General features: G+C 45.1%; 3 protein-coding genes across 7 annotated transcripts in view; 2 read left to right on the top strand and 1 right to left on the bottom strand.

The window, feature by feature from the left end:
• The window catches only part of RHPN2 (rhophilin Rho GTPase binding protein 2), a 54780-nt gene extending 39304 nt beyond the window's left edge, over positions 1 to 15476 (top strand). Inside the window, exons 8-15 of the mRNA XM_084905703.1 lie at positions 368 to 555; positions 954 to 1110; positions 3089 to 3208; positions 4643 to 4837; positions 7209 to 7285; positions 7804 to 7950; positions 8239 to 8394; positions 14187 to 15476. Coding sequence (XP_084761829.1) covers positions 368 to 555; positions 954 to 1110; positions 3089 to 3208; positions 4643 to 4837; positions 7209 to 7285; positions 7804 to 7950; positions 8239 to 8394; positions 14187 to 14450 — 1304 coding nt within the window. The 3' untranslated portion in view covers positions 14451 to 15476. The remainder of the gene's footprint in view (positions 1 to 367; positions 556 to 953; positions 1111 to 3088; positions 3209 to 4642; positions 4838 to 7208; positions 7286 to 7803; positions 7951 to 8238; positions 8395 to 14186) is intronic.
• Positions 15477 to 16115: 639 nt separating this feature from the next.
• FAAP24 (FA core complex associated protein 24) lies at positions 16116 to 18914 on the bottom strand. 3 transcript variants are annotated; one of them, XM_084905726.1, is made up of 5 exons: positions 18836 to 18914; positions 18536 to 18656; positions 18282 to 18421; positions 17944 to 18096; positions 16116 to 16895 (listed from the first exon to the last, which is right to left on the bottom strand). In XM_084905726.1, the coding sequence occupies exons 2-5, from the start codon at positions 18639 to 18641 to the stop codon at positions 16647 to 16649; spliced, it is 648 nt and encodes a 215-aa protein (XP_084761852.1). In that variant the 5' UTR covers positions 18642 to 18656; positions 18836 to 18914; the 3' UTR covers positions 16116 to 16646. The 3 variants fall into 3 exon arrangements, with proteins under 3 accessions (XP_084761852.1, XP_084761851.1, XP_084761850.1); XM_084905725.1 differs by having other exon boundaries at positions 18852 to 18909; XM_084905724.1 differs by having other exon boundaries at positions 18774 to 18895.
• Positions 18915 to 19106: 192 nt separating this feature from the next.
• CEP89 (centrosomal protein 89) overlaps positions 19107 to 20046 on the top strand; it is a 67491-nt gene continuing 66551 nt past the window's right edge. For 2 of the 3 annotated variants that reach the window (XM_084905700.1, XM_084905699.1), the window contains exon 1: positions 19109 to 19283. In XM_084905700.1, coding sequence (XP_084761826.1) covers positions 19245 to 19283 — 39 coding nt within the window. In that variant the 5' untranslated portion in view covers positions 19109 to 19244. Of the gene's footprint in view, positions 19284 to 20046 lie in introns of all 3 variants that reach the window. The other variant, XM_084905701.1, reaches the window with a different exon arrangement.

The following is a 20046-nucleotide window of genomic DNA, read 5'->3' as shown; positions in this document are numbered from 1 at the left end:
AGCATGTGTCAGAATTTCCTTCCGTTCTAAGGCTGAAAAATACCCCATTGCATGTTTATAGCGCATTTTGTTTATCCATTAACCCATCAATGAACGTTTAAGTAGTTTCTGCCTTTTGGCTATTGCAAATAATGCTGCCATGAATGTCATTGCACAACTACCAGTTTATGTCCCTGCTTTCAGTTCTTTGGTGTGTTTTCCTAGGAGTGGAATTGCTGGATCTTACGGTGATTGAAAAACAGATTTTTTAAAGATGCTTCAGGATGCCACTTTTATATTTTTGCTTCTATCATTCTCTGTATTTCTGAGTAGCATGGTGAAATAAATATGATCCCCAACTAATGTGCAAAAATAATTCCAATTGTAGGGGTTTTAAACTACCTGAAAGAGACATTTACTCACACACCGAGCTATGACATGAGCCCCGCCATGCTCAGCGTGCTGGTCAAAATGATGCTTGCACAGGCCCAAGAAATCGTGTTTGAGAAAGTCTGCCTCCCTGGGATCCAGAATGAGTTCTTCATGCTGGTGAAGGTGGCTCAGGAGGCTGCCAAGGTAAGCCTTCCTGGTTCTTGAGGCTCACAGAGCGGGCAGGATGCGTTGGTGCGGGCTCATTGGAAGTAGTGGGCTTCCCATGGCAGCTGCCTGTGACTGGGCAGAGTGCCATCCTGGCCACAGTGCTGGCTTGCATTTTCTTGGCAAGCAGTGGCGTTTCAGATATGGATCACTGATTCCATCTGCAGCTTGGCCTAAAAACCGGCATAATGACAGTTGCCTGATCTCCCTGCTAGCTCGGACACTGACAGCATGAAGCATCCTTGGAGTCGCTCCCAGATTGTGGAGCGGTCTCTGGCAGGGGCTGCTGCATAGAAGAAAGGGCTCTTTTTCTCCATCCCGGGTACGTGAGGGCTCCTGTGCCAGGCTCCCCCTCCCCAGCATCCCTTCCGTTGCAGGTGGGAGAGGTCTATCAGCAGCTGCACGCGGCCATGAGCCAGGCGCCAGTGAAGGAGAACATCCCCTACTCCTGGGCCAGTGTGGCCTGCGTGAAGGCCCACCACTATGGAGCCCTGGCCCACTACTTCGTAGCCACTCTCCTCATCGACCACCAGTGTAAGGCTTGGGGGCTGGGGGCTCTGGGCTTCGGTCAGGGTTGTGTTTTTCCTGCTTCCAGGAGATTATGAGCTGGACAGGGGCTGTCTGTGTGCCCTGGAGAAGCTCACAGCTTAGGGGCTGAGGGTGGGAAGTACATGTTGGCCCAAATAGCGGTCACATAGGCCAGGGTGCGATTAGGCATTAATGTGTTTCTGCTGTGGGAGGAAAGGGGGAAGTGTTGATTCTGCCTGGGATGGAGCAGGTGATGTTAAGGAGATCTAGAACAGGGTGAAGACCTGGGCACAGACTAGGAGGCATTTGTCTGAGGCACAAAATCTAAGGGAATGCCCCAGAACTCAATAGTCAAGATAAAATTGTAATGTGACATTTTAAGTGAATCAAAATTAATGCAAAAAAATTCATGGTGATAAATTTATTAAAATTGACTTGAGAGAGAGGAAAGGAGAGGGAGGGAGAGAGAAACATCGATTGGTTGCCTCCCATATGCATCCTGACTGGGAAAAGACCCTGCAACCTAGTACGTACCCTGACCAGGAATTGAACCCACAAACTTTTAGGGTACTGGACAGTACTCCAATTGAGCCACACCAGCCAGAGGTGATCAAAATATTAAATAAAGATGGGGGCCCTGGCTGGTGTGGCTCAGTTGGTTGCAGTGTTCCATGCACCACAGGGTCGTGGGTTCAATTCCCAGTCACAGCATGTACTAGGTTGCAGGTTCGATTGCTGATCAGGTGCATACAGGAGGCAACTGATCGATTCTCTCTCTCTCTCTCTCTCTCTCTCTCTCTCTCTCTCTCTCTCTCTCTCTCTCTCTCTCTTTCTCTCTCTCTATCTTTCTCCCTTCCTCTCTCTCTCTCTCTCTCAAAAAAAGTATAAACAAACAAATAAATAAATGAATAAGGGATTGGTTACTGTGCTATGCTGAAGCAAAAAGATATTTTGATTTTTTGTTTACATGGGTTTTTTGCATTGATTTTGATATTTAGAAACTTGTATTAAACAATTATATACTTGTTGAGATTTTGGCACCCCCTTCAATTTTCAGCTGGAGGTGAGTGCATCCCTCTCCTCACCCTCGTTTTGGCTCTGATCTCAGGTCGGTGGGAATTTTGTTGTAATTAGTACTAATCAAGGCAGCCCCCAGCATAACGAAGAGAATAACCTCTGGAGCCAGACTCCCTGTGTTCATATCTTAGCTCTGCCATTAATAGCTGTGTGACCGTGGGCAGGTTACTTAGTAGCTGCTCTGTGCCTCAATTTTCTCATTTTTAAAATGAGGATATGAAGGGGACCTACCTCGCAGGGCTGTTGTGAAGACAGTGCCTGTGTGTAAAGCTAAATAGTGCCTTGTATGTTGGTGGGCTCCCTAAATGTGTCAACTGCTACTTCCTGCTGGTGTATTATGTAGTCTGCCAGGCAGGTGCGCCATGTGAACCAACGCAAACACAGTGCTTCGGTGGAGGCAGCAGAGACCGCCAGTCACGCAGCAGTTGGACTTCTTTGTACAGTCATGGACAGTTTTTCATTTGAGTTGGACTTTGAGCTCTTATGACTTTTTTTTTTTTTTTTAGCTGATCAAGGAAGGAAAGAGCAGCTGCCTGAGCTCTGACATGGAGGCCAAAAGTGTTGAGCGTAGTGGGGAGTGGTTTGGTGAGGTTAGAGGGAGGCATGTTCCAGGGGCGGTGCAGGCACAGAGGCCAGCAGAGGTTTGAGGTGGGGCTGTGATAGGAGGTTCCTCGAAGTGGCTGGGTTGGAGGGGTTGAAAGCGGGACCTCAAAACCAAATTACGAGCCCTAAATATGCAAGGACTTGTGGAGTTTATCCAAGGGCAGGAGGGAGACCTGTTATCCCAAGTGCCTTGTAAAAGCTGAAGATGTGGTTGGAAGAGAAACCTCTAATAGGCCTGTGGCGCTGTCTCCGGAGCCCTCAGCCATGTGCACGGGAAGGGACTCATCCCGGGCTCTTGTTGCAGTGAAGCCGGGTGCAGACGAGGACCACCAGGAGAAGTGCCTGTCCCAGCTCTACGACCACATGCCGGAGGGGCTGACGCCCTTGGCCACGCTGAAAAACGCTGGCCAGCGCCGGCAGCTGGGTGTGTATGGGCTCTCCCGCCCCCTCCCTCCTGGCCCCATTCGTTGCCCAGCTGGTCCTGCTCACAGAGCCTCAGACATGTCTCCAGGGCAAGGCTTGGAGAGCAGAGGTCCAGAGTCATTGTGGCCATTGTGGGCTCAGAAACCATGAGGCGTAGTCCTCTCATCTCTGCGGGCTTCCAGAGCTGTGTTCTCACAGGTTCCGCGAGGGCCCAGTCCTCCCAGTGGACAGCTTTGACAGTCTTTCATCACCCCTCAGGTGGAGGGACGGACACAGTAGTTCATTTTCTCAGGTCACACCTGAGAACTGGTAATGAATTGTCCTGGCTTGGTCTCTACCAAGTCTCACTACCACCCCTCCCCCTACCTACCCACCCGGCCACATAGTTTCCCCATCTCAGTGATGGCAACTGCATCCTTCTAGGTGTGCAGACCACAAACCTGGACTCACTCTGTTCTCTCTCCCCACAACTGATTAGCAAATCCCATTGACTCTACCTAGAAAGCCAGCTGTTTCTCACCCTACACCCTGATCCAAGCCACACTCATATAGTGTTTACTAAACTGACGTAGACTTGCTGAACCTCACACAATCCTATGAGATAGATATGGCATGATCTCCATTTTTCAGTTGAGGAAATAGTCCCAGAGAGGTTACACAGCTTGCCCAGCTATTTGCAGAAGCCTCATAGCTGATCTTCCTGCTTTTCTCTTTGCTCCTTTCATAGTCCATTCACAAGATCAAGTCACATCAGTCCCCTGCTTACACCCTGATGGGCTCCCACCTTACTCACAGTAGGAGCTAAGTCCGCACCCTGCATGGACTTGGTTCAGTCTCTGCTCCTCTCTGCCCTCACTTCCTACCCTTCTCTGTCTTACTCCCAAGCGCCTTGCCCTTGAACGCATAGGCATTGTCCTGCCCCAGGGCCTTTGCACTTGCTGTTTCTTCTTTCAGGAATGCTCTTCTGATAGATATCATCATGGCTTCTTCCTTACTTCCTTCAGGGCTTTATTCAAAAGTTATCTTCAAAAAGGTCTTACCTGATCACCCATCATAGAAGAGCAACTTTCCATTCCCAGTCTTCTCTTACCACATCTGCCTACCCAGTTTCACATTTCTCCATAGCCTGATTGCCACACTTTCCATCGCATACTGCTTTGTTTGTTAATTATCTGTCTTCAGCCATGAGCATGTAAGCTCCATGAATGCATTGCTTTATCTCCACTGCCTAGAACATTCAGAGAATATATGGTGTATAGCTGTTTTATGTACATAAATGAACACATTGCACGTGCACTTTAGAGAGACGTAAGCCATCTGGGCAGATTCTTCAAAAAAGAGAATGCCCACCTTTCTGGGCTGGTCCTTGGGCACTTTGGCTTTCCTGGAGGTACTCGTGCTGCAATGTCACATGGTGTTGCTTTCCTGTTGGCAGGCAAGTCCCATCTGCGCAAAGCCATCACCCATCACGAGGAGTCCGTGAGGGGCGTGAGCCTGTGCAAGAAGCTCCGCAACATCGAGCTGCTGCAGGAGGTGCTGTCCGCGGCACACCAGCGGTCCCAGCTCAAGTACACTCAGCACCAGGAGGACGATGACCTGCTGAACTTGATGGATGCTCCTGACATTATTTGTGAGTGATCTGGGTGCCTGTGCCAGGTACCGGTGTGCCCGGTGTGAGGGGCAGTGACACGTGGGGCACACTGCTTTTATTAACTCACTCTGCAGGGGCTGGGCACTGGGATGAGCAAAATGCTCCTTGTGCCCAATCCAGGGTTTTGTTGTTTTTTTTTATAGTCTTGTCCTTGACAGCCCTTTAGTGGCTTCTGACTCCCCTCCTGCCCCTTGCTGCTCCTCACGGTGTCTGGGTGCCCTGTCACCTTGTCCATTCTCACGTCCCTCTCCACCCTCTTTGTTGACTTTTCCTCCTCTGGATTCCTTTCCTTAAAGTCGCCCAACCTCCTTGGGGTTCCAGTCATCACCTCCACTCAGGAGACTCCCTTTCGTGTTGACATTTTTGCTATACTCCACACCCACCCACATTCCATCTTGTATAACTTCAACATCTGCCTTTTACAACTGGTTTTTTTTTGTTGTTTTTTTAAATATATTTTTTTGATTTTATACAGAGAGGAAGAGAGATGGATAGAGAGTTAGAAACATCGATGAGAGAGAATCATCGATCAGCTGCCTCTTGCACACCCCCTATTGGGGATGTGCCTGCAACCAAGGTACATGCCCTTGACCAGAATCGAACCCGGGACCCTTCAGTCCCCAAGCCAATGCTCTATCCACTGAGCCAAACCGGTCTCGGCTACAACTGGTTTTATCAAACCTTTTATTGGTTTGAAAACCAATGCATCCTTATTCTCTCTTCTAGGCTTGCTCCTTCTCCTGTTTACTCCATCTTTTATTAGCACCAACATGTATTTTTCTTCAGAGACAAAAGTTATTTTTATTATGAAATGGCACCTAAAACTTTCATGATATAGTAGAACCAGGGGATACAGGAAGAATTTTTCAAAACCTAGTTCATCGAGCCCTAGCTGGTTTGACTCAGTGGATAGAGTATCAGCCTGCAGACTGAAGGGCTCCAGGTGCGATTCCAGTCAAGTTGTGGGCTCGATCCCAATAAGGGGCGTGCAGGAGGCATCTGATCAATCTCATCATTGATGTTTCTATCTCTCCCTCTCCATTTTTCTCTGAAATAAATTTAAAAAGTATATTAAAAAAATAAAATCAATAAAAAAATTTAAAAAAAACAACCTCGTTCATCGAGTGTGTCAGTGTGTGTTTGTAAAAAACACTTAGGATTTACCTTCTTAGCAAATTTCAAGTATACAGTATGGTATTGTTAACTATAGTCACCGTGCCGTAAGTTAGATCTCTAGAGCTTACTCATCTTGTATAACTGAGACTTTGTACCTTTGACCAATATTTCCTCATTTCCCCTACCACTACCCCTAGCATCTAGCATTCTGCTCTCTGCTTTGATGAGTTGGACTATTTTATTTATTTATTTTTTTTATGGTTTTTTAAAAAATCCTCACCGGAGGATATTTTTTCCATCGATTTTCAGACAGTTGAAGGGGGAGGGGAGAGAGAAAGAGAGAAATATCGATGTGAGAGGGACACTTGGTTGCCTCCTGCACGTGCCCTAATCAAGGTCTGGGATTGAACCTGCAACCTTTTGGCCCCTGTGCTAGTGCTCTAACCACTGAGAAAAACTGGCCAGGGTGAGTTGGACTATTTTAGGTTCCACATATAAATGAGCAAGGTTTGCTGCCTCTTCCCTTCAGAGCAAAGATTCAGACCTGAATTTTAATTTTTTAAATTTATTTTGAGAGAGATAAAGAGACATTGATTTGTTGTCCTACTTATTTATGCATTAATTGGTTGATTCTTTTTAAAAATACATTTTTATTGATTTCAGAGAGGAGGAGAGAGGGAGAAAGAGATAGAAACATCAATGATGAGAGAGAATCATTGATCGGAGGCCTCTTGCATGCCCCCCACTGGGGATCGAGCCTGCAACCTTGGCATGTGCCCTGACCAGGACCGAACCCTGACCTCCTGGTTCATAGTTCAATGTTCAACCACTGAGCCATGCCGTCAGTCTCATTGGTCATTTCTCGTATGTGTCCTGATGGGATTCAACCTGCAACCTTAGCATATAGGGATGATGCTCTAACCAACTGAGCTACCTGTCCAGCATCGAGGATAACTTTTTAAAAAAATATATATTTTATTGATTTTGTACAGAGAGGAAAGGAGAGAGATAGAGTTAGAAACATTGATGAGAGAGAGTCATCGATCAGCTGCCTCTTGCACACCCCCTACTGGGGATATGCCCACAACCAAGGTACATGCCCTTGATCAGAATCGAACCCGGGACCCTTCAGTCCCCAAGCCGACGCTCTATCCATTGAGCCAAACCGGTTTCGGCGAGGATAACTTTTAACTACGAAAATATTTATACTCTCCCTTTTAACCTTATTTTCTAGCTAAAACTGAGCAAGAGGTTGAAATTATAGTACCACAGTTCTCCAAGGTGACAGCAACAGACTTCTTCCAGAAATTGGTATGTTGAGTGCTTATTTTATAATGACTTAAGGGACAGCTTTTACGTGTTGCAAGTATGTAAAAGGTGATTTTTAGATATTGTAGATCGGGGGTGGGGAATGTCTGGCCCCGCTATGGCAACTGCAGGCAGGACTCGGAATTAATGCATTTAGGAGCTTTTTTTTTATAGCAACATAATTTTTAAGAAGATAATTTTGTTTGGCTTTCGAATTATGTTATCAATATCCAAATGGCCCTTGGCAGAAAAAAAGTTTCCCCAGCCCTGTTTTAGATTTTCTTAATTAGGGATTTTAAGTAAGACAGTTTTATTTAAAATATATTGGCTATTTTAGAGAACATGGCAATTCATGTTCTTATATGACTGCTGTAGCATGTATTACTTCAGAGGGTGTCATTACATTAGAGTCTGAGCCAGCTGCATGACATCTGCAAAGACAACAAAGCAACATTCCCCTTAGCTTTCAAATGCCTGACTCAGCCTTCAGATCCCACAGCTAATGATGCTCTGTTCCAAAGGGTCCTTTGTCCGTGTTTTCGGCCAACAAGAGATGGACACCTCCTCGAAGCGTTCACTTCACCGCGGAAGAGGGGGACTTAGGGTTCACCTTGAGAGGAAACGCTCCGGTCCAAGTCTACTTCCTGGATCCCTACTGCTCTGCCGCGGTAAGCGTGTGCCGGTCTGGGCGGGGGCAAAACTCACCGGCATCTTCGCAAGCAGTTAAACTGGTAAAATACAAAGAAAGCTGCCCAAACAACAAACATGTGGGTGAATGATCTAGGATTCCTTTATTAAAAAGGCTTCTATGGATGTTACATATGCCTAAAGAGGAAAAGATTTTTATTTCTTAAAGCAAATTTATGCAAATATCTATTTTATTAATGAACTTGGAGACTGATTCCAGGAACTGAATGAACAGAATGTTGACCTTTATTTACATTATACTTTTGTAGGTGGCAGGAGCCAAGGAAGGGGATTATATTGTTTCCATTCAAAATGTGGATTGTAAATGGCTGAGCGTGAGCGAGGTTATGAAACTGCTGAAGAGCTTCGGCGAGGACAACATTGAGATGAAGGTTGTGAGCCTCCTGGACTCCACCTCATCCATGGTGAGCGCTGACACCCCTGGTAGTAAAGAGCAAAGTGGGGTGAAGTTGGTGTAACCTCAGAGGTCTTTCCCGGACCCTCTTCCTCCTGCCTGCATTTGAAGCATGCCACAAATGACTGAACTCCTAAGCTTGCCATTGCTGGGAGGTGCTTGCCGTGGGTCAGAGAGTTCTAGAAAACCTGTATTATTGATCCTGTAGATAAAATAACCAATAGCCTTGTTTTCCAGATTATATCCTTTAAAAAAAATTTTTATTGATATCAGAGAGAAAGGGAGAGAGAGCAAGGGATAGAAACATCAATAATGAGAGAATCATTGATCCACTGCCTCCTGCAGGCCCCCTACTAGGGATCTAGCCCACAACCCTGGCATGTGCCCTGACCAGGAATCAAACCATCACCTCCTGGTACATAGGTCAACTTCAACTACTGAGCCACGCCAGCTGGACCTGAGTATATCCTTTTTTAGAAATTTTTTATTAATATATTTTGTTGATTTTTTACAGAGAGGAAAGGAGAGGGATAGAGAGTTGGAAACATCAGTGAGAGAGCAACATCGATCAGCTGCCTCTTGCACACTCCCTACCAGGGATGTGCCTGCAACCAAGGTACATGCCCTTAACCGGAATTGAACCTGGGACCCTTGAGTCTGCAGGCCGACGCTCTATCCACTGAGCCAAACCGGTTAGAGCCTGAGTATATCCTTTTTAATGACAAAAGTAATACATACTCATAGTAAAATATATTCAAATGGTACAGAAGGCTTGTCATTTGACAGATCCTCTCCACCTGTCAAAGATAACATTGCTATTCCCTGTGAGATCTTGGGACATGTTTGATGCCTGTGCAAGTTCATGGGGAGTTAATATCCTTTCTTCCCCCCAGTGGAAGGAATCACACTTTGCTGCATTTGACAGTGTATCTTAGAGATTTCCCTCTGTAACAACATTCATTTATTCATTCAGCAAATATTGATTGAGCATTAGCTGTGTGCCAGGCCCTTCTTAGGTGTTGGAACTACAGCTGGAACTAGACAAATAAGGTTCCTGCCCCCACGAAGCTGGCACTAAATAAGCAAATGATTATGGTTGTGATTTCGATAAGTGCTGCAAAGAAAAGAAAAGGTGTGACATAATAGGTTGATTGGGGGTAGGGAGTATAATGACAAGTTCAGGCAGAACTTTCACAAAGAGTGGAGTGACGAGGAGGAACCTCTGTATTTGAAGAGGTATAAGAGGAGCATTCTGGGCAGGGGCCCAGCAGGTGCAGAGACCCTGTGGCGTGATTAAGCTCCCGGTGAAGGAACAAAAAGTGGGCCTTTTGACTAGAGCATCGTGATGACAGGAAATGAGGTGGGAGGGAGACAGCCTCATTGGCAACAGTGGGACTTTGGAATCCATTAAACCTTCGAAGAAGGGAATGAAATGATAGGATGTTTACTTTAGAAGGATATCTGCCTGGAGGCTGGCCACGTGGCAGCAGGGTAAGCTGGCTATGGCAGTCATCAGGCCAGTGATGCTAGCAGCTTACACTAGGAGGGGTGGCAGTGGCAGTGGAGAGAACTGGATGCACCTGAGACATACTTTCAAGTGGAGCTGCAGAAATTTGTAGATGATGTGTGTTTTAAAAAAAAAAAAAAAAAAAAAAAAAAAAGGATGGTAGAAAGAGAGATGATTCCTTAGTTTTTGGCTTGAATGGCTGCGTCATTTTTTATAATGATGGGGAACAGGGGTGGAAGCAAGAGAAAAGAATTCTGCTTTGACTGTTTCATATGCCATTAGACATCTAGATATAAATGTAAAGTTGGTGGCTGGGTGTTCATATCTTCAGTTTAAGGGAGAAGTCAGAGCTAGAAGTAAATATTTGAGAACCTTCAGCATAGTGATGATATTTAAAGCTGGAAGACTGAATGGAATTGCCTGCGAGGGGCTGAGGGCTGAGACACCGCAAACTTCTAGAGGTCTGTTAGAAGTGGTGCAGAGGAGGTTGGGAGGGCGAGTCAGAGAGATTGGGCAAAAAGGTGCTTCTGAATCAAGAGAAGAAAATCCTGCATAAGTTGCATAAGTTAAGGGGTGGAGAGTGAGGGAGGAGGAGCATGTCTAGTTGGCAGCTGGACAAAAAGACGAAAGGAGAGATGGCAACAGAACTCAAAGGGTTGGAGAGTGAATGGATTGTGTGATTTCACCAATAAGAAATGTGCAAATAGGAAAGTCCACAGAAACAGAATGTAGATTCGTGGTTGCCAGGGGCAAGGGTTGGAGCATTGGGGAATGGGGAGTGACTGCTCATGGACAGTTTCTTGGCTGGGGGCGGGGGGAGGGGTTGGAAAGGTTCTGAAATTAGATAGTAGTGGTGGTTGCACAGCTGTGAATATGCTAAAAACCACTGAATTGCATTAAAATGGTGACTTTTATGGGATGTGAATTGTATCTTAATTTAAAAATAAAGTCTGCGGACTCACAGAGCACCTTGGGAGAGGGGATCGTGAGAAATGGTACTTCTAGGGGCAGACTCCATAGAATTGATGGACAAGTGATCAAGATCCTAACCAGAAAGAGAAAAGAGGTTTGTCTCAAAGGAGGATGAACAAAAGGCTGGGCTGAAGAGCTAGAGTAGAGGCACTGACAGAGGGAGGCGTGGCTTCACAGGGTCCTGCCCTTGAACTGAGATGGAAAGGCTTCTTTCAGACCTGGCATGTCTTTGAAGGAGGCCAAGGGAGTGGTGGTCCTGGCTTTGCCGCCAGTTGTGTGCCCTTGGCCCATTCAGGGGACAGCTCAGCCTCAGGGAAATGGGGAAAACAGTGCCTGACATGCGATATGTTTCAGTTCATATAGGTGTTATAATAACCATGATGTGGTTAATCCTTTCTCCCAGTGAGGATTCTAGATAATAGCATTTGAGCATTGATTTTTATGTTTGTTTGTTTTTTAAATATATTTTTATTGATTTCAGAGAGGAAGGGAGAGGGAGAGAGATAGAAACATCAATAATAAGAGAGAAACATTAATTGGCTGACTCCTGCACACTCCACACTGGGGACCGAGCTTGCAGCTCGGCATGTGCCCTGACTGGGAATTGAACCATGACCTCTTGATTCATAGATCGATGCTCAACCACTGAGTCACACCAGCCAGGCATGAGCACTGTTTTTAACTGCTAAACCTTTTCTTCAAACAAAACCAAATAACGAGAATAGAGCTGAGAGCGCTGCTGAATTGATTACAGCCTTCCCTTCCTCCCACCCCAAAAAACACATTCTCTCTGGATCACAGTGGGGATCCCCTAGGACTCCTTTGTGGAGCATATTTTTAAAAACTGCTGATATAGTGGAATCCTAGGCATGGAATCAAAAAGACCTGGAATCAGGCCTTCTCTGCTATTAACAAGCTACGTGATCTTCCGTAGGTTAATACCCCTTCCTTGGCCTCAGTTTGCTCGTCCGTGTAAGGTAGAAGTTGACTAGGGCTATAGTTTCTTTCTATTTTAAAAAAAACACACACATATTTTATTGATTTTTTTTTTTTCAGAGAAAAGGGAGAGGGATAGAGAGTTAGAAACATCGATCAGCTGCCCGCAACCAAGGTACATACATGCTGTGACTGGAATTGAACCTGGGACCCTTCAGTCTGCAGGCTAACACTCTATCCACTGAGCCAAATTAGTTAAGGCATAGAGCTATGGTTTCAAACTGCTCCATAAAACCCTGAGAGTTCCATAAAGCCCCAGGAAGATGAGAGGAAACAAGTGAATAGGGAAGACCTAAAGGGAGCAGAGCCATTGGGGTGGTAGCTGGGGGTGAGAGGCGGACCTAGGGAAAAAGGAAAGGGAAGCTTTTCAAAGAAGGTGGTGGTGGTGGTGGTGTGTGTAGGTAACAGCAAGCTTGTGTGGGAAAGGTCTGGGAGACGGGTGCAAGGAGGGAAAACCTGCAGGAGACAGGGCATGAGATCCAGGTACACCAGAGGGCTTGTCTTTGTGGACAGATGCAATTACATGTAAGGCAAGGGTATCAGGAGGCATGTGCGGGGCTTGAGAGAAGGTATCTAGGAGAAAAGAAATAAAGTTACTGGGGAAATGTAGGAGTACCAGGTAATGGGGTGCCCAGTAAAGCTTTGGGATCAGGGTTAGAATGTCAAGGGAAGCCAGTCAGCTTGGTACATATCCCCCAGTAAGGGCCTCTGTTCAGGCGCAGGTCTGGGGGGGCAGTGAGTGTTGAATTAGAGTGGACGTTCACCGGTGGAACTGGGTAAGGGAATTGGTTCCAGGGAGGGTTATTCTGTATAACGGACTTTAAGCAGGTTGAAGATTGAAAATGTTTGCAGGTGTTAAATCTGCCTCCAGGAGTTTGTTTTATTGTTTTTAATGAGAGCACGTGTGTCCTGTAGATCATTTGGGATTAATGGCAGTTTTATAGGAAAGGGAGCAGGATCTTATCCAAAGGAGCCATGTATTTTATAGTGAAGGGGGACATTTTATAGTGAAAACTCTCCTTTATTGCTGCATCACTCAAATTCCTTGATTTATATTATGAACAATGTATCCAACCACTTAGGTCTGTTGTATGTATACTTACATAAATGGCCTGATTTCAGTGCCTGGAACAGAGATGTTTGATAAACATTTGGTGAACAAAGCAATCTCACTGTTAGGCAAGCCTTACAAGCAGGTGATAACCTGTGCGGCGCCAGCACAGCCAAGGGTTAGGTGAGCTTGAGGAGGGGCAGTGAAGGATTAAAGAAAAGATAGACAAGAGAATACAGCTGGGGCTCGGTGGATCTCCCGGGCCCGGATGTGGACAAAGACCCAGCTTGTAAGTTGAGGCTTTATTTTGTAGTGAGATCAAAACAAGGGGAGTGGTCAGCATGTTTACAATGTTCTTATGAGTTTCACTTGTTTTGGCAGCACTTGCTGCACTTCACACAGCCCATCAGCTACCTGGGAAGGAACTAAGGAGGGCTATAATGTTAAGCTTAATTTAGAGGGCTCTGCCCTCCAAGCTGGTACTTGTTTGTGGCCCTGCCACAGGTCAGTCCGAGACTTAACCCTATAGCTGCTCCCTACAATAACCCACATGGATGTGTTTAGAAAACAAGTTTCTTTAGATCTTCTATTGGAGTCCTACATAGTCCTTTAAAAGTTGGGTTTAATAGGTACACTTTTGTTTGGCAAAGATGACCAAGTTCTGGAGGTGAAGAGTGGTGATGGTTGCACCACCACATGAATGTATATAATACTACAGGACTATACCCTTAAATTGGGGGGAAAGTTAATTGGCATCCTCACTGTGGATTCAATATTGCCTTTAAAGAGAATGAAGTTTTGCTATACCTAATGGCATAGACTGAAATCCAAGATATGTTAAGTGAAGAAAGCAGGGTGCAAACCAGTCAGTGTGTATAGTGTGTTCCTTTTAAATTAAGACTAAATGGTGACATATACTTATGCACATATCATTACCTGTTTTTGAACATTATCTCCAAAAGTGCAACAGAAATCATGTGTAACTCAGAAGGGCCTGGAGCAAAGGTAGGAGGAACATTTACTGTTCACTATATGTATTTTCATATTGTTGAGCATGAGTATGTATTACTTTTTCAAATATAAGAACCTTAAAAAGTGAATGTATTCCTTAAAAATTGCCCTTGTTTTTAAAAACCTAAATCTATATAAAGATTAGTCACCTGAGTTTCAGAATTTTGTCAACTGAATCTTAAAGAGGATGTGTCTCAGACTTTGCAGTCACTTATCAGATATCTTGAGCATTTCTAACACTCTTTTCTTCCTTCTCTACGTGCAGCATAATAAATGTGCCACATACTCTGTGGGGATGCAGAAAACTTACTCCATGATCTGCTTAGCCATAGATGATGATGATGATAAGACTGATAAAACGAAGAAAATCTCGAAAAAGCTCTCTTTCTTGAGCTGGGGCACCAGCAAGAACAGACAGAAGTCCGCCAGCACCTTGTCGCTCCCGTCTGTCGGGGTTGTCAGGCCTCATCTCAAGAAGAAGCTCCCCACTCCTTTCAGCCTCCTTACCTCCGACAGTTCTTTGTACTAACGCTCAGCCCTGAACGTTTCCAGTGCTGACGAGGCCTTCATATTTGTGCCATAATGGGAAATTTCTAAATAGCCTCAATCCTGTTTTCTCAGTGTAACCTTACAATGGATGTCTATGAGTGAAAGTAACAAGGAACTTACAGAAATGTGTGGAAAACAAATTTATTCAAGGAATGTCACCATATTGCTGCACGTTATTTATTATACAACGTATTATAAATAGAATAGTAATGAAAATATGGCAATTTTTAATGGCTACAATTATGACTTAGTTACCATCAGAGTTAAATTGGGGTTACCTATATTGGTCTTATATGTCAGTTTCCAGGCTTGGGTAATAGATCATTCCTTAATCCAAAATCTAGATGAGCCCAAATGAAGGCAGTCAAGGGACTATATGGATGGGTTTTAATTAGTATTACTAAAAGGGTTACAAAGAGCTGCTTTCTAAGGGGACTTCATTAACCTAAAATGTCAAGATTTTACTATTATTTCAATATAATATGAATACTATTTCCAGATAAAGTCTAGTATCAAATTTGTCATGACTTATTAGATAAAACCATTTTGGAGCAGCCTTCTAGTTACATGTCATTTACAAGTTGCTAACACAGTGGCAGTGTTAGATGAAGATGCTGTCTACAAGGTAGATAATATACTGTTTGATACTCAAAACATTTTTCATTTTGTTTAAAGTAGAAAGTACATAGATGTATATTTTAAGTCTTTTAAGTGGGTTGATGATGTAAATGATTCATTTGACTTTCTAAAATGACATTCTTACCAGTTGATTTCTCATGCTATAAGCTGGATGATACCGTGATTCTAATAAGATTCACTGTTGACATAGCACAAGTTATATAGTTTAAAAACATAGCATTGAGATTTAATTTTGAGAATTAACAAGAATTTAAAATATTCTCTAGTGTGCAATATCAAAAGGGAAGCAATACCTTTGGGAAAGTGTATCCACTGCTCTTAGGGCATTTTAGTGTAAATATTTAAATAAACAGATTCATTTGCCTGAGTTAATGTTTTTTTATTTTTTCACTTCAATTCTCTCCTTTCAAAATGTTTCTATATTAATGCACAAATGATTTGTGTGTTTTTTAAAAAATTACTAACATTTCATAAAACTGGACTTTCAAGTTATCTTAGTATCTTTGAAAACATATTTAATTTTATTTATTTACTTAATCTTCACCCAAGGATATTTTTTTCATTGGTTTTAGAAAGAATGAAAGGGAGAGTGGGAAGGAGGGAGGGAGAGAGAGACATCAATTGGTTACCTCCCTCATGTACCCCGACTGGAGCAGGATTGAGCCTGCAACTGAGGTACATACCCTTGACTGGGAATGAGAACCATGGGTTCAGGGTTCACGCTCTAACCACTGAGCAAAACTGGTGAGGGCAGTATTTACTTTTTGACTAGGCAGGTGTACCTTTTGATCCCCAGCTCTTTCTGGACACAGCTGCCTGCCATTTGCCTATGTATCTTCACATTGTTGGGCTATACATTTACAAACACACTCCCACTACCCCCAATCCTCCCCCACCCCCCCCACACACTTTGGCTTTTCCTCTTTAAGTGGGTACTCTACAGGCTTTCTGTGTTCAGATGTGCCCAGTGATTATAAACAATATGCAGCCACCATAAAGGAAGCGATTGAGGAAGGAAACACAAAGGCTGTACAATTTATTTACAATGGCAGCAACCCTCAAAGCACCGGTATATTAAGACCAGACCTGAAGAGCAGTGGCTTTGCCACCAGGAACAAGGGGCTTATGGTACACAGTGCTTCATTGTAGGTCTGTCTCCTTTAGAAGGTCATATCCACTGAAACTTGATAAGATCTTTCCATTACAGATATAGGTCAAGGTCATGCATTTAAATCTGCCCAGGCTGGCTTTTTTTTTTTTTTTTTTTTTTAATCAATCTGAGAGTCTCTAATTCTAGGGACTCTCTTAGGAAGATCGCCACTGGCCCTCTTCATGGTAGCAGAACCAGGCAGCACCAACTTAAATGCCAGCACATGGAGCAGCACAGGACAGCTGGCAGGTTCCAATCAGGCCTCCCCTCATCTTTCACTAGTTGTGAGAGGAAATATTTTTTTCTTAATTTTTAAATATGAAAAGAAAACAAGAGCCTGCAGTTGGTATAAAATGGAACCCGTAGCAGATGCTGTGAGAAGAGCTGTCACCGGGACTGAGTGAAGAACGCATGAATTTGCTGAGCTGCTGCCTGCCCAACAACCTGCTCCAGGTCTCGGATGGAAGCGTTACTGAGCTGCTGGAGACTCGGGAACTTCTGAAGCAGCAGGGAAGCTTTCACTTTCCCCACTCCTGGGATCTGCTGCACAGTTCGAAGTAAGAACAGCTCAGAGAGCTGAGCCTGCTTCTTCCTGAGAAAAGGGTTCTTACTGGGCTCTTTGGTTTGCTCTTGAACCTAAAAGGAAATTAAAGAGCACGTGAGCACCCTCTAGAGGACAAACAGTTTCAGTTTTTCTATTTGGTTCAACTTTTCACTACAAATGTTTTCATATATCATGAACGCAATTTTTCATCAGCAAAACTATTGAAAGGTGGACCATATGACTACACAAAGGGGTAGAGATAAAATTTTTAAAACTAAAAACTTTGGTTTCCAGAAGGGTTAGGATAAAACCAATGAGAACATACTCTGAGGAATTCAAACTTGTCCCTATGATCCACTGAGAAGTGTTTCAGTTGTATGAGATTAAGTGATGACTATGTCTAAATCAGACCTGCCTGTCAAAGGAGAAACCCAGTCTTCATTTATGGATACAGGAAGGCAGACAATAGCACTCCATCAAGGAAAGTTAGGAATAGTAAAACAAGAAATGTGGCAGAGAGCATGGAGGGATCTGTGAACAATTTGGTTCCCAATCTTAGCTGCACATCAGAGGAGAAGATTTAACATCAACAACATAACACAAATTGACACCTACAAATCAACAACAACATAACACCTACTCCCACATTCTGATTTTTAACTGGTCTGAGGTAAGGCTCATGTATTGCTATTTTGAAAAGTTTCTCCACAGAATTCTGACGTACGATCAAGTTGAATAATCTTCAACAAGGTTTAAAAACAACATTACCTTGCACACTGAATGCTAATAAGATACGTGGGGATGAGGCAAAGCAACTGCTAGAGGATCTTTTCCCCAGCGTCAATGCAGAGTAATTAATGATGGAGTCATCACAGCCTGGGAGTCTCAAATCAAGTCTCCAACTTGTTCACTTTGTAAACAGTTGCCTAAAATAGGTATCAAACTCAGCTGGTTGCAGGGGCAGCTTCTGGACTTAAATTCCTCAAAAAGGTTCTATAAAGCAACACAGAATGACTGGATTGCATTGATGGGCTCAGGAAGAAACCGTAACGAACAAGGGCAGCTGCTGAAAGATCCATGAAGGTCAGTTGAGAGTCCTCAAGAGAGGGCTCTTATGGAGGAGCAGGAAGCAGCACTTACTAACTGGACAATGACGCAGGACGCTTCCATCTGGCTGGCCACTGGAAGCAACGCCATCCCGAGGTCCAGCACAGTAAACTTCTGTATGGCTGGAAAGTACTGTTCACTCGTGGGCGTTTTTTCAACTATCACAATTCCTTGAAGATTGCTGGACTTCAAGGAAAAAACAAAACAAAACAGTAAACCATTTTGTAACAAAATTCCTTTCAGGCTTAAGAAAGCTATCCCTCCGAACGTGTTTGGAATGGCCAATGGTTTTATATAAGTTATTCCATACATAAGAGGAAGGAGGACTAGAAATTAATTTCCAATGTCAGTGTCTTCAATCCAGTACTTACATTTCTAACACGAACCAGCCTCTTTCGGTAGCTGTTTCCTGCCACCAAATCGGCTTCTGTGACATAAAGAATGCAGGATCTGACAGACAAGTAAAAATCTACCGGTGCTAGGCCATCTTCAAAAACAAGTTTAATTTTCCCTTAAATGCAGACAAGAAAATAAGTTTGAATGAAAAAAGTAGCAATTGGTTGAACGTTTTTTTAAAAGTGGGGCGAGGACAAGAGAGGGTTTTTGCAGAGGGCAGCCCACCGACCTTGTATGCCCTGTGCCAGCTGCGACCCACGCCACTTCTCATTGGCAACCACGTGCCCCAAAGGCACGTGCACAGGGCCTGTGCCAGCAGGGGGGTTCCTCTCCATGGCGGTAGGCTCGATCTAAAGAGGGAAATGCAAGACTGATATGCAAGGCTGTCCTGCACATGGCCCCGCATTCCCCTCGAAGCCGGGACGGGGCCTCTTGGCAGGAGCCGGTCGTCAGTGTTCTCTCATTACTTGCCAAAGCCTAAGAACCAGGAGATTCCTGTCTTGGAGGCCCAGGCCCGCGTTTTCGTCACCTGCCCGACTACTCACACCCCAGCTCCTCCGTCCGCCCGGGCTGCACAGTTGCATCCTCTCGTCTTGCCCGCCCTCCTCCTTGCACGGCGCCGGATAGGCTATGGCGTCAGAGATCGACATCTCCTCTGGCCAATAAGAGCACGGACAGCACGCACAGTTTCCGCCCCGGAGGGATTTGAACAGGACCCGCTGGTTGCCAAGAGCGACGGGCAGGAAGTATCCTGGGCCTTGATTGGCCGGTGGGGAAGCAGAGCCAGTGGCAGACGCGGTTGCTGCGGAGTCCCCGAAGTGGAAAATGCGTCCGGGGCCAGACTGGCGGGCGGGGACCTGGCTTTAGGGAGCGGTCCTGGGCTTTGAGGAGACTCGCTTGTCTGTCCGGACGCGGTGGGACCGTTCCCCGCAGCAAAGATGCTCCTGGGCGTTCCGAGAGGCCGCAAGAGCCAGTTTGTAAGTAAATTCTCGCGCGGCCCGCGCCCTGGCCCGGGCGCCAGGAGTGACAGGAGGAGGGTTTGGGATTGGGCTTGAGATTGAGGCAGAGTAGCGGCGCTCGGGGCAGTGGTTTTCCATTCGAAAAGCCCTGATCCTTTGTGCTCTGAAGAACCCTTTGTCCCAGGTGAGCCTCAGTGGGGCAGGAATCGCCCTGTCTCCCCACATCGTTCTCTCAGGTGTCGGGGAGCTCACTCCTGCCCGCCACAGACCTGCTCCACTGTGGCGTCCCCAACAGGGAGTGGTTCTTGATTCCTCCCGCCACCCACCGCGGACACCCTATGGGAAGTTCTTAAGAGTCTGCCCACCAGATACATCTGGCAACTGTTCCCGCCCCGCCCTGTCCTCCAGCTTCTACCTGAACTGATGCAGCAGCTCCTCACTATTTCTCTGCTTTTTTTTTTTTTTTTTTTTTTTTTTGCTACGTACTTGCTCTAGTTACCTGACTCCAACAATCCGTTAACACAAACCTCCCATCCCCATCCCGCACAACCAGTCTATTGATCTTACCAGTGTTCTTCTCCCTGTCCTCATTTCCAGCCCTAGTTTCTAATTCCACAGTCTATCATTATAATCACTCTCTGTGTACACCCCCAACTCCCGTGCTGCTGTCTCTTTCGCCACTTGCCTGGCGAAACTCAAAACCTCCTTCTATCCAGTTCTCCATAAACGTAATACTTTAAGTGAGCAGAAAGCATTTTGATAAGGGCATTCCTGAACTCTG

This window comes from Pipistrellus hanaki, assembly GCF_964339955.1.
Source record: "Pipistrellus hanaki genome assembly, chromosome: 15".
In the NCBI taxonomy this organism is placed as follows: domain Eukaryota; kingdom Metazoa; phylum Chordata; class Mammalia; order Chiroptera; family Vespertilionidae; genus Pipistrellus; species Pipistrellus hanaki.
This window is presented reverse-complemented; position numbering and strand designations above follow the sequence as displayed.

Bases quoted from the DNA above. Each gene is read 5' to 3' on its own strand.
- FAAP24 (XM_084905724.1), bottom strand. From the start codon at position 18,890: ATGCAACTGTGCAGCCCGGGCGGACGGAGGAGCTGGGGTGTGAGTAGT. The intron at 18,657-18,773 runs GTAATGAGAGAA...TTCCCTCTTTAG, and splicing joins TGGTTCTTAGGCTTTGGCAA to ATCGAGCCTACCGCCATGGA. The intron at 18,097-18,281 runs GTAAGTACTGGA...TTTTCCTTGAAG, and splicing joins GGCTGGTTCGTGTTAGAAAT to TCCAGCAATCTTCAAGGAAT.